General features: G+C 45.6%; 1 protein-coding gene across 1 annotated transcript in view; it reads right to left on the minus strand.

Moving 5' to 3' along the window:
* Positions 1-2,119: 2,119 nt before the first annotated feature.
* Positions 2,120-13,391, minus strand: part of lyrm4b (LYR motif containing 4) — a 36,348-nt gene continuing 25,076 nt past the window's right edge. The window contains exon 3 of the mRNA XM_084340111.1: positions 2,120-3,622. Coding sequence (XP_084196237.1) covers positions 3,572-3,622 — 51 coding nt within the window. The 3' untranslated portion in view covers positions 2,120-3,571. The remainder of the gene's footprint in view (positions 3,623-13,391) is intronic.

Here is a 13,391-nt window from a genome sequence, read left to right on the forward strand (position 1 = left end):
AGCATCCTGTGTGTTGGTCTGATGAAACAGCCGCCACTGATTGAGCAACGTGATCTACACACCTGTGTGTGTGTGTGTGTGTGTGTGTGTGTAAGTGGGCCAGTGTGCTCATCCTTAAACCAACAGACGGGTCTATTAATAGCAGCTGCTGGGACCTTGTGGGTCAGTCACCTCGTTCATCTTCACCTCCTCGACCGAAACCAAACGCACCTCTGCTGCAGCCACACAGCAGAGATTTACTCATCCCTTCATGTCTTCATACGACACTTGACGACAGAAGATTTGGGACAGACGGTACTGATCCAGCTTCTTTACTCCGGTAAAAGTAACCGAGTACAGGCTCTGACATGTACTCAGAGTATCAGAGTAAAAAGTCGCCCTCTGAAGGACATTTGTGGTCAAAGCTAACTGAAGCTCACGTCATATTAATATAATTCAAAGACTATTAAAGTTAAAGGTAGAGTCAGTAGGATTTGTCCCAGCTGTTCCTGAACGCACCACAAAGATAGTTGATAGTTGAGTCTCATTCCCAGGACGTCAAATAGCCACATGTTGGGTTGGTAAAGCGTCCCGAGCAGCAACAAAGAGAGAAAATAAGAAACTCTGCAGATACGAGACACTAACACGCCTTTTCTCCCCATTCTCCCATTTTCTTCCCTCCTCTGCTCCTTTTAAAGGTGCAATATGTCGCATTAACACCAACACTCCTCCAGTCTGTACTGCTAACTGCACCGCTGACTGAGCTAACTAGCTAACAGCTATCAGTGACGTCTCTATTCATGCAGTACTGCGTTTCTGTGTGTTGAACACTAGGGGGCACATCATGATGATATAAAAACTAAAGCTCAATAATTTAACAGTCGCGTTCGTCGTCATTGCTGCTGAATAAACCAACATCTGTTCTGTACGATGCGTTCAAGTGTCAAAGAGGACGACAGACGTTTCAGTGTTCATGTCTTTATTTGGCTTCAGTAGATCATCTGACATTAAAGGTGAAATAACTCAAACTCAAACCTGCTGGACACAAAATCTCTCGTTTACACACAACTCAAACTGGACATCTGAGGACGGGCGGAGTCTCACGGCCCGTCTGGAGCCCCCCGACCCAAAGTCTGAACACCCAGGAGGAAACAAAACCAGAACAAACAGATGTGAGGAGGTTTTGGTGTCGACCTTTACTGACGTCTACTAAAGACCAAGAACTGAAACTACAAAAATGTCTGTGTCGTCGGACTGATCGGAACAACAACTCAGACAGATGGAGAGATTTTGGTTCATGAGATGAAACATGGTGGGCGACAGAAAACAGAAACCGTCTCATCAACGTGTTGCTTGAATGCAGAACAGCTTCTCTTTGACGTCCGTGTTGCTGCCACGTTACGACACGACGCACACGAACACACCGAAGTTGACTCAGGAAGTGGGACGATCAGAGGAGCACCTGAACGCAGCGCGAGATGAAGGTGAGTTCGGGTGAGAATCTGCAGCGTCTTCACGACTCGTCTCCTGTTTCAGTCCAACTTTATTTAAACAGATTTAATGTGACAGAAAACTCGCTGCTGCTTCTTCTTCTTCTGTCGTCTCACACACGAGTATCGACTCCTCGCTCTTTAAAGGAACAGTTCACCCAAAAGTAACTTCACTGTAGCTGCTGAGCTAAAAGCGTTAACTTATTTCCGAATCAAGTCGATGGAGCAGTTTCGTTTTTTTGGTTGTGTTTTATGTTTTAAACTCTTCGTCCATCATAGCAGCGATGTCTGCCGTCATTACCTCGAGAGCTTTGGTCAAACTGGTGGCCATCTTGTGGGGAGGCCTCAGGTGTGTCTGTCTTTTTCTGAAAGTTGTTGAGGCCCGCAGGTTTGAACCAGAACTGATCCGAGTCATCACAGGGAGAAATACTCCGCTAAACTTTGAGTCTTATCGCCGACAGGAATTTGAAAACAATCACTCATGGGCTGTTTCAGGCTTTAGGGTGGGCATATAAACCTTCTGGAGACTGGACACAACTGAATTTTGATTTTTTTCCGCTGAACTGTTCCTTTAAACGAAGTCTGCGTGGTTTCAAGTTCAGACGCTGACGTAAATATACAGATTAATAAAATGAGTGAGAACTACAGAATCAAGTACTTCAGTGCTTTTATGGGTTTTATCGTTTGATATATCACATAATCACGTCGTAGATCACTTGTGCGTTAAAATATAAAATAACACTAGACAGAAAAAACGGATCAGAGATGCACCGATCAGATAAATACAGCCAGCAGCAGTTCACAATAAATCACCCTAATGTTTATGACTCTGGACCGTGTCGACTGAAAGCTCAGGAGCAGCTGCTGAATGCACCTGAAGCGACACGTTGGTGCATTAAATGAACTTTATTCAACACTTCTTTAAATCTACTCCATGTTTTTGATGTCAGAGACAGTCGGTCTGTTTTTTGTGCGATTTCTGACAGCGAACATGAAATCAGTTGATTTCTGACTTCATCACAGAAATATAAACTTTTCCATCTCATCAGGAATCAGATGAGTTTCATCAGTTAAAAGATCTCTCACGTAGACAACGTTTCCTCCACCGAGGAGGTCCGCCTGTTGGTCTGTTGGTCTGTCAGCAGGATTACACAAAAACTACTCCACAGATCTCCACTAAACTCTGATGGAGGATGAGTCCGAGCCCAGAACAGACCTCATTCACTTCCGGTGTGGATCCAGATAAAAGTGACAGAACCAGGACTTTTTTTTTTTTTTACTTTCTTAACATAGAAAAAAAGTGTTTTTATGACATTTAGTTGATTTCTCAGAATGATTCACAGATCTGGAAGGAAAAAAATGAGACATATTTATGTAGCTGGTGTCTGAGGAGTACGAAATGGGACTGTAGGGTCTTGGCGGAGGTATGCACTCTAATCAGTTTATATATAACTTTATTTATGTCCTCATAATCAGGCTCAAACATTCATCTATTCACCCAACTGAAACGTAACGTTAATGAAGATGATGTGAGGCGTCACAGGATGATTCAATAATCATAGTTTCTCTGATCTCAGCTGCTTCAGAGACGTTTTATAGATCACACAACTGATCGATTAATCGAGAAAGTGATCCACGATGAAAACAGTCGTCAGCAGCATTGACGTATATTTTTGGGTTTTAAGACTTCACACTCCTTTTCACTTTTCTCTGATGATTGACTGAACTAGTTTATTGATTGTTTGAAGAAAATAATTGGCACATTAATCGATAAAGAAAACGTCGACGATGTTTAATTTTTAAAGGATCAGAACCCAAAATTCTGACTCAGGAAGTCGAAGCTGAAGCTGAACTGATCGGCTAATCAATGATCAGAAACTGACTCTGATCGGTGCATCCATGAAAAAAAACACAAACTTCACTGCTTCACTCTGTCCTACATCCCCCACAATGCATTTCACCCCTCCAACTCCACCCAGTGACAGCTGTGTCAGATCAAACTGGAGTCGAGGGGAAGGTCGATGTCAGGGCAGTGATTGGCTCCAGTCTCTGATGTCACATCCTGCTGTTGGCTGGGACAGTCCTCCACCTCCAGCTGACGGTTACTCCTCCACCACCGTCTTCTGGGTCTCGAACATCTTCCCGATGGCGACCTGCACAGAGAGACAGAGACAGATGTTTGTGAACGCACCGTCTGCTTCAAAACAGGAAGTTGTTAGTTTCCTTGTAAGAAGTGTCAGTCTGCGGCAGCATGGCTGTACAAACACACTAACCAGTAACCAGTATAGGCGACTTCTTTGTCCCCAGACTCCCTTAACAAATGTGTCAGTTTAGTGAGTTGTTGAGTTGGAGACACTTTATAAACTGTGTGAAACTCTGTCTCTGACTGATTCTGACTGATTTGTTCCTTCTTGTAAATTCAGCAAATGTTCTGCATGAACTTCTTTCTGTCTTTGAGTAGAAACATGGAGTCTGTTTGTCCCAGTGGTGTTGATCTGAGTATAGCTGCTCAAAGACAGAAAGACTTCACTACCCAGAATCCTCTGAGGTGGAAACTTCAGCAGCAGTCCGAGTTTGGACGTCTCGACTCTTAAACTGAAGTTCTTCACAAGAGACACGATCACATCAGCTGCCAGGTAGACCTGAGGGGGGCGCTACAGGACTAGTGTGTGTGTGTGTGTGTGTGTGTGTGTGTGTGTGTGTGTGTGTGCGTGCAGAGAGCCTCGTCGCTGTGTTATGTCAATATTATCCAGCTGAACTCTGTTGTCAAATAGAAGAGCCAATTATGGTGCAGCGTGATGCAGCTGCACTGTATGTACAAACTGTGTGTGTGTGTGTGTGTGTGTGTGTGTGTGTGTGTGTGTGTGTGTGTGTGTGTGTGTGTGTGTGTGTGTGTGTGTGTGTGTGTGTGTGTGTGTGTGTGTGCTGGGGCCACAGTTCACAATTGATTTTCTCTTGTTTCAGTACAAAGACACGACAGACTCATCTACAGAACATGACCAAATATGACCCACACGCACACACACACACACACACACACACACACACACACACACAGCAGATGTTCTGAACACACAGTTCGCTCTCAGAACAGCTGATCAGTTTCAGGACATGGAGCTCCAGATCAAAATGTTTCTGAACATCTTTAATTCTCCAGATGAAGCAGATAATAAAAGCAGACTGGACGTCGCCGCTCTGCTGCGTCGTGGACGACGAGACCTCACCCGACTTTACATCATCAGGAGGAGACGACGGCTCCATAAATCTGCTTAGAAAACCTGAAAAATAAAGTCTCTCCTCACATGTGCAGAACCTGCCTGAGAAACTTCATGTTTTTAAGTTTCCTTCAGTGTCACAGTGATCCAGTGACAGTCGTCTGTACACCCACAGGTTCACTGCTGACAGGAAGTGCTAACAGCTGATTCGGCAAAGTTTATGAGGATGTTTTTTGTTTTTTTTTGTGGTTGTTTTTCTGTTTTAAATCAAGTCTCCAGCTGCTTCAGGTGTTTAGCAGAATGCTGCAACTCTGTTTTACTGTGAAGCTCCAGAGATGTTTAGCGGACGACACAAGCAGAGACGACAAAGAGACATCTGTGTCCCGCCTGCAGGATTACAGCTCTGTCACTGCCTCAGCTGGCCGATCAAAGCCCGAACAAAACCATCTTCCCGTCCCTCCTCTGTGACTTTTACACCAACGGTGAGGTGGAATAACTCAGCAGTACTCCAGATAATGATCATTTTCATTTTTGGGTGAACTGTTCCTTAAATATTCTGACAATCAGTTGTGAAAATTGTTGTTCTTAAAGATATTTTCAACTGAAACCCATCAGGAGTAATAATGTACAAAAATGGAGGCGTGTTAAAAGTTTATTCCAACAAACAATTAATATTTTCAGTAATTAAAGAAATAATTTCATCATGAACGGAGCAGCAACATTAATGTGTGTCAGGATCACAGTTCGGTGTGTTTGGATATATGACGACAAACTTCCAGAGATTTCTTCTTCAGTGGATCCAGAACATGTGTGGTTGTATCGGACCTCCACCACCAGGGGGCACAATCTGCCCACTGATACCTGTTCTCCATCTGCCCTCATCAATTATTCTGCCGTCAACCCTCTCTCTCTCTCTCTCTCTCCCTTCACACTATCAGAGCAGACCCTCTCTCGCCCGATTGGGGCCCCCCTGTGTGTGTGACGTCCTGATTGGCTGGACTGTGGCGTAGGAGGGAGGGGGGTGGCGGTGAGGCGGGCGGCTCTCTGAACCAATCAGCAGGCAGGAGGCTTGGCTCTCATGTAAATTGTTGCGGCTGTGGCTCCTAACAAAGGGATGGCCTCTCTCTCTCTCTCACCGAGTCTGCCTCGCTCTGCCTCCACACATCTGTCTGCCCTCGCCGCTCTCCATCTTCCTCCATCACTTTGTTTTATTTCTCTTCACATTTGTTTCTCTCTCCGTCTTCATCTGCGCTGCGGTCCGACAGTAACGGAGACGATAAACCGTGAATCATAAAAGATCAGCTCCAAATATAAAACCATCCGTTCGAAACAGGAATATTTCATTTGGTTATTCAGATTAAACATGTAACCCAATTAGGACAGAAACAGCAGGTCAGCAGCTAATGAGAGCAAAGCATGCTGGGATATTAATGTGGTGTTTGCTCTCTCTGCCAGCGTCTCTCTCTGCTTCAGGGACTCGACCAGAGTCAGAGGGTGAGAGGATCGCTGGACGGTCCCGCTGGACACCACGACCACCATCATCTGTGGTTGGACTGTTAACAAGTTCATACAAGACACAACTACAGAGACACAAAACAACCACAAAGAGACACAAAACAACCACAAAGACACAAAACGACTGCAAAGAGACGCAAAACGACCACAAGGTGCAAAAGGACCGCAAAAATGCAGTCAGATGACAGGGAGATGATGGATGACTGAATACAAAGACACACTATAGACGACAAAGAGACGCAAAACAACCACAAAGAGATGCAAAACAACAAACGACTGCAAGGTGACGCAAAATGACTACAAATGGACACAAAATGAACACAGACACAAAACGACCACAAAGAGACGCAAAAACGACCACCAAGAGACACAAAACGGCCGCAAAGAGACACAAAACGGCCGCAAAGAGACACAAAAACGACCGCAAAGAGACACAAAAACGACCTCAAAGAGACACAAAACGGCCGCAAAGAAACGCAAAACGACCACAAAGAGACACAAAACGACCACAATGAGCTTCGGCTCATGACAGTGTCGTATGCATCTTTACTGTGAGTCAGTTTGTCACATTTCTGCTCGACCTGCATCGGTCAACGTTCAGTCCCGTTACTGAGATGAGGAGTTTGTCTTGTTCACTGTGCAGGTCAGGTGGTGAACAGTACCAGCAGCGGCACACACAAACCTACGGTACCGCACTGTAGCACAGAAACGTCTTGTTATTCGACCAAGATAGAACAACTAGGTTCTGGTCGGGATTCAAAAGCCACATAATGCAATTAAAGTTGGCAGTCAGTGAAGCCTGATGGGAGTTCTCTCCTACATAAAGACAATCACAGCCATCAGAACGGAGAGCTAAACTTAGCCTCAGCCTCCTATATCACCACGTCCATCCCTCTGCAGCAGCCACACAGAACAAGTAGGAGCTGTATGGAAACACACACACACAGACACAGACACACACACACACACACACACACACACACACACACACTCTCCTCTCTCCCTGCTGAGTCGTGACTGACTGACCTTCAGTCTTACTCCCACCAGGCAGGAGGTGTAAGATTAACATAAGACTGCTGCACTCAATCCAAACGATGACACAGACTGAGGATCTGTGTGTCGAGTCTGAAACATTACAGCTGTTCTTCTGACAGAATCGCTGTAATCCAGCTGAATCTGACCAGAGACGAAGAGTCTGAACATCTAATCCGTTTAAAGCTCGACATGTTTGGATACATGGTGTCAACACCCTCTGGTGCCAACTGGAAGACGGTCGAGAGCTGAACACTGGCACCAAATGTCTGCTCGCACCAACAATTATTATCTGGTCTGATTGTTCCTGATTTAAAAGTTAAACTACACTCAGTCGTCAGTTTCTCAGGTCTAATGCAGAAATAAAGCTTGAAGTGTGCGTCTGCAAAGACAAACGTCTCTGCAGTCCTACGCAGAGAAGACTGCGATGAGTAACTGCAGGTCACGGAGGTTTGCAAAGGAGTCGTCAAGCAAATCTTAGCAACGCACCTGTGAACCCGTGCGTCATACAGGCTGACTGCCTGATCCGACTCAGATCAGGAGTCCTCTTCACAGTTCAGTTATAAAACGTACAATAATGAAAGAAACGAGCACGCGATTATCTCCGAACCAGCCTGGAACCGCATGTTCCTGCTTTAATTAGTCCTGCGATAACTCCTACAGTCATGGAGGATATTATGTTTCTGTGGAAAGTGTTGATGAGGTGTTGATTCGACTTTATCCTCAGTTTGGAAGCTGTAGTTTGAGGTATTTCCAACAAGAAGTCCAGTCAACGCAGTCTCGCCTCGACACCGCCTCTGTTTGTTCACACTGAACCAAGCGGCGCCGACATGACGCCGCTCCAGTGTGTCGTTTCATACAGGTGCGTCTCCACCTGTAGACCTAAACACGACTCAGCAGACTCACAGTGATCAGATGTGAGTATTTCGGGTCTATCTTGGCTTTAAGGCGATGGCTCACAGCGTAACATTGTAAGCATGACGGTGATGTTTTCATTGACCTAACAAGAAAAGTACTCAGGATCATGTCCTGTATTCTTACAGTGTAGCTGGAAGCAGAAGCACATGTCGGTGCAAACATGCACAGTGGTGTGTGGTTAAAAAGAAACGTCGCCCCGGACAGCAGGACGCAGGAAAAATCGAAGGTAAAGAGCCGTTGAAAGTGGGAGGAAAGAGATGAAGCGACGGAGGAAACCTGGAGGTGGCCGGCAGAGCGCCTCAGACACAGAAAATGAGGTTTTCTGGTGTGAGATGAAAAAGACGGAGGGGCTCAGGCAGTGGGATGCTGTCAGACTGAAATTCATGGAGGCCTTTGAGTGTCGGAGAGAGAGAGGAGAGAGGAGGATGGAGATGGAGATGGAGAGCGAGGGAAGCAGGAGGATGAGAGGTGCTCAGGTAGATAATAAACTGAACATGAGGAGCGCTCCACGCCGTTCCAGTCTTTCCATTTGTCAGGAGACGAGAGCAGAGCAGCAGGAAGGAAGAGGAAGAGTCGGACTGCAGGAGGAACGAAAGCAGAAGGAAGGAGGACTGACCCGACTCCTCATTTGTTCACCTCTTCAGGGTCGGTCACTTCAATTCAAATGAATATTTCAGTTGCTATCAACACGTTTGTAGCTTGAGAGGGATGAAGCCTTCAGGGGAAAGAAGGGGCGTCACTACATTTCTACAAAACGGGAGAAGTTATTTTGGGTGTTGATGTGAAACTCCTGCTTGAATCCTGCTGCTCTGATGAAAAGATACAAGTCTGTATATATCAAACTTAAAGAAGAGAGGTCAGGGTGTACGCTCATCTGTCTTGAGTGATGGACAGCTCTTGAATCAGTTTCACACCAATTCACACCTGGTGTTAACACGCTTCTTCTCACTTCCCGCTCTATATACAAATACATCACCGAGACAAACAGACTCCATGTTTCTCCTCAAAGACAGAAAGAAGTTCATGGAGAACATTTGCTGAATTCACAAGAAGGAACAAATAAGTCAGAATCAGTCAGAGACAGAGTTTCACACAGTTTATAAAGTGTCTCCAACTCAACAACTCACTAAACTGACACATTTGTTAAGGGAGTCTGGTGATGTTGTGTTACTGGTTCAATGGTTGGATCAGTTGAAACTGACCAACATCAGCAGGTGAAACTTCCTGATTTATACGTTGTGCAGTCGAGTGAATCTTAATTCATCTTAACAACAGCAGCTGAGGCTCATGGGTATTGTAGTATTAGATCATCAAGGTGACTCAAGTGTTTCTAACAGATAAGAGAAAATTGAAGAAGTGAAGAAAAACACTTCAGGACTTTAACAGGTCCTTTTCTTCACGACTCTTCTGTATTTGTTTGCTTTGTGATTATTGCCGCTTCACACTGTTAGCTGCAGTTTATTTCCTCCCTCACTTCTTTGTTTCGTTGGAGAAAATCTCCAAACTTGCCAGAAACTGGCATCTGCAATGAAGAAATCCATGTTGTCGCACTGCAATTTTTTTATTCAGCATTTCCATACATTTGTCCGCCGTTTTTTCACCAGCCTTTCCAAAGGAAATGACGAGCGCCGAGGTAGAAACCGGTTCAGTTACAGTGACGACAGTGTTTACAGGAACATTACAGAAGTCCACAGGTGCACAACATTTCCATCCCTCCACACAGAAGTTAGACCGAGCCGTGACAAACGGCGGCTGAGTCAGTTTACTCTCAGTTACTTTCAAATGTCAGACGAGATGAAGAAGTAAAACCCATTAACCTGCTATTTATACATTCACACACACACACACACACACACACACACTCACACTCACACACACACACACACACACACACTCTCCACCAGGCGAAATCCCCACACGTCACCAGATAAGTGTTACTGTGGCAACCGTCCACGCAAAAATAAAAAGTGAGAAGATGAAAAGTGAGTTTATGTGTGTGTGAACTGATGATGTAAACTTCAGCAGCATCATCAGGGCTGAGCGCACACACACACACACACACACACACACACACACACACACACACACACACACACACACACACACACACACACACACACACACACACACACACACACACACACACACACACACACACACACACACACACACACCATCTCCTTCACCTCTCTCTCTCTCTCTCTCTCGCTCGGCCCTCTCTCTGTGGAGGTTTATCAGTTTTCGGAGTCGCTCGCCTGCAGCGACACAACAAACAGCAGTCGACTCAGTTCAGCTCTTTTTCTTGTCAAACCTTTTATTTCTCCGGGGACGACCGGCTGAGCTCCTCTCTCCTCACACAGCGTTACATTTTAATGCCCCGACACCAAACAAGAACAGCTGTTGCCCTGAATCAGCTGTGACGGCAGAGAGGGTTACACGGAGCGCTCTGATTGGCTGCTCTGCAAAAGATGAATGACTTCGATGGACTCGTGAGACTCAGCGTGGACATTTTTCAATTAACCAGAGACTTGTATCAGACGCATCTTGAGTCGTTTATGACTCGACTTGACTTTGACTTCCTGGTTTACTCAGCGGTGGACTTGGACTTCACAACTGAGTTAAGTCTCACATCAGTAGAGACAGGTCCAAGTCTCAAGTCAAGTCCAAGTCAAGTCTCTTGTCTTGTTAAAGAAAGTTTAACGTAGTCAATTTCATGTCCGTCGAGATCAGTTCCTTACAAAACTTGCAACGCAGAGACATGAAAGACGTCCACCCGGGGACTGCCAGAACTGTTTCTAACCTGAAGTGTGGGCCAAGTCCAAGTCCATCAGACAGGTCAGAGTCTTCGGTCAACTCCGCCGGGACGCGTCACGACTTACAATTTCATAAACCTGACTTGATATTCAATGATTTTCTTGACTTATGACTTGAACTGATCTCACCAATACCCTGAGCCCGACTCTGACGTGTCCCGACGGACTGGACAGTTGACTCTGACTCGTTTGATTGACTTGGACTTGGCCCACACTTCAAGTTAGAAACAGCTGACAGTCGCTGGGGGAAATCAGCAGGAGCTAAACTCTGTTTTCTGTGGACGCCTCACGTCTTTGTTTGCTCTGATCATATTTACACACGGATCATCTTTAATCTGCCGTCGTACATCACGGCTCGCTGCAGGTCGCAGGGATTCAGAGTCTTGCTCAAGGACACTTCAGCAGGGTGGGGTAGAGTCGTGAAGGACGATACCTCTGCATCTCACACATCCCGCTGCTTCATCTCATGCTAATTCAGCCAATTACATCGCTGCATTGTGATTCTTCCCCTTAACCCCCCTCATCTGCCTCGTTTGTCCCACCCTGCCTCCCTTAATTCGTCCTCTGCCTGCCTGCTGAGTGTGTGTGTGTGTGTGTGTGTGTGTGTGTGTGTGTGTGTGTGTGTGTGTGTGTGTGTGCTGTCAGATCCTCTCATTTCACCTCTTCCAGTCTCTCCTCCTGCGTCCTGCAGCGACCCGTTGTTCCTGCATGTGTGTGATTAACGGTAGAGGAGCGTCTGAACGTGCCGCTGAAACGTCCCGTGTGTTTTCCAAAGTGCCACCGTCTCCTCTGGCTTCTCTCCTCATTAATTATTCATGCACGTTCAAGAGCGCTACAGGCCTCGTTTACAACACTACGTCTTCCTCTGCATCACTTTCCGTTTCTCCTCGTGGCGTTTACAGTGCAGTCGCCCTCCGCTCTCTCCGCTCTTCTCTCTTATTGCTTTTCATAAAGGAAGCACCGACAGAACAACAGAACCAGAGTCAGCGATGAAACTTAAATCTCCTCAACAAACTTATTTTTGGTTGCAGTCGTGTCGCTCTGATGCCCTTTTTAACCAAACAGCTTTTCAGTTTTTTATTAAACTCACACTGTTGAATCTTCAGACTATGTAAATGCCACAGTCGTGTTGCGGCGCTTCAGACCGGTCTTTATGAAGCCTCGTCTCAGAGCCGACTGCGCTTTTACTCAAAGAGGAGTCGTGAATTTATTCCAAGACCGGGCACGACGACTGAACCTGGAACACGGCAGCAGAACTTCATCCTCGCGTTCGAGCTGTTCGTGACGACGAAGGAAAATGGCTGCCGTGTGAACACGGTCAACAGCTGACAAACTGTCAGCCTCAACTTGAGAAAATCTGAACAATGAAAAACTCCACAAAATACAACAACAACAATAAATGAACCCTGAAATTGTGAAAAGTTTCTGCTTCACAAACGACAGCAACACGTGTCTTTATGTCAGTTTACACTCAGCACATTAAACTACTTCAGGGGTTGTTTGACAGCAGTGTTCGTTATCTCCACCTCTCGACCTAATACTTGCGATGTCTCGTTTAAATTGAACTGATTTCCGACTGACTCACTTCCTGGATTTTGCAAATTAAACCTTAACAAGATATCGGTCCTCATGTTCATTATTTATCCGTCAGGTTACCTTCACCTTAACATCTAAAGTCAGAAGAAGTGATCTTCACTCTGTCGTCCTCTTGTTTCTATTTCTTCCTAAACCCTCACTTCCTCCTCTCGTGTCCTTCATCGTCTTCTTTCTTCATCAGTTGTAAGAATCTTTATCGGCAGTGCTGTCAGAGGTCCACGCTGCCAAAACAATGCATCAGTCTATAACAATCATCTGAGAACAATACAGGATATTGATCCTTCTCCTCGCCTGGTCCCTGATCTCTGAGCTCACCTTTATGTTTCTTCATGTTTCACAAACAATAATAGTGTGATGCAGCAGCAGCGCTGTCGGGACGGTTCGGTTCAATGCTAATAAAAACTCTCTGTCTCAAGTCACTGAGGGCTTTTAGCAGAAAAAGATCTTAACCGAGTGCTTCCAGAACAGTGTAACCACGAGGAAGTGGAGTAACATGTGGTCTGTAAACATTTTACTGTCGTGCTCGGTATCAATGTGCTTCAGTAAAAGCTTTTTCATATTCTGTTAATAGAAAATAACCACATTTAAAGAGCAGTTCACCCAAAAATGCTGATGGAAAGTCTCGTAGTCCACAAACATTTCTGGAGCTCTGAAGCAGCTGGAGACTTGTTTAAACATCAGACGTCTCCATGCAGCTCGTCTGCTGTTGTACATCTAGAAGGTCTGTGAACGCTCAGGAGGAGGTTGTGCTTCTTGTGCACGGCGCCTTTAAACTTTTAATCTGACTTCTGTCTGAAAACAAGCCGACATGAGGGTACGATTCAATCTGAAAC

Source organism: Pagrus pagrus, assembly GCF_965226575.1.
Source record: "Pagrus pagrus genome assembly, chromosome: 20".
Taxonomy (NCBI): Eukaryota; Metazoa; Chordata; class Actinopteri; order Spariformes; family Sparidae; genus Pagrus; species Pagrus pagrus.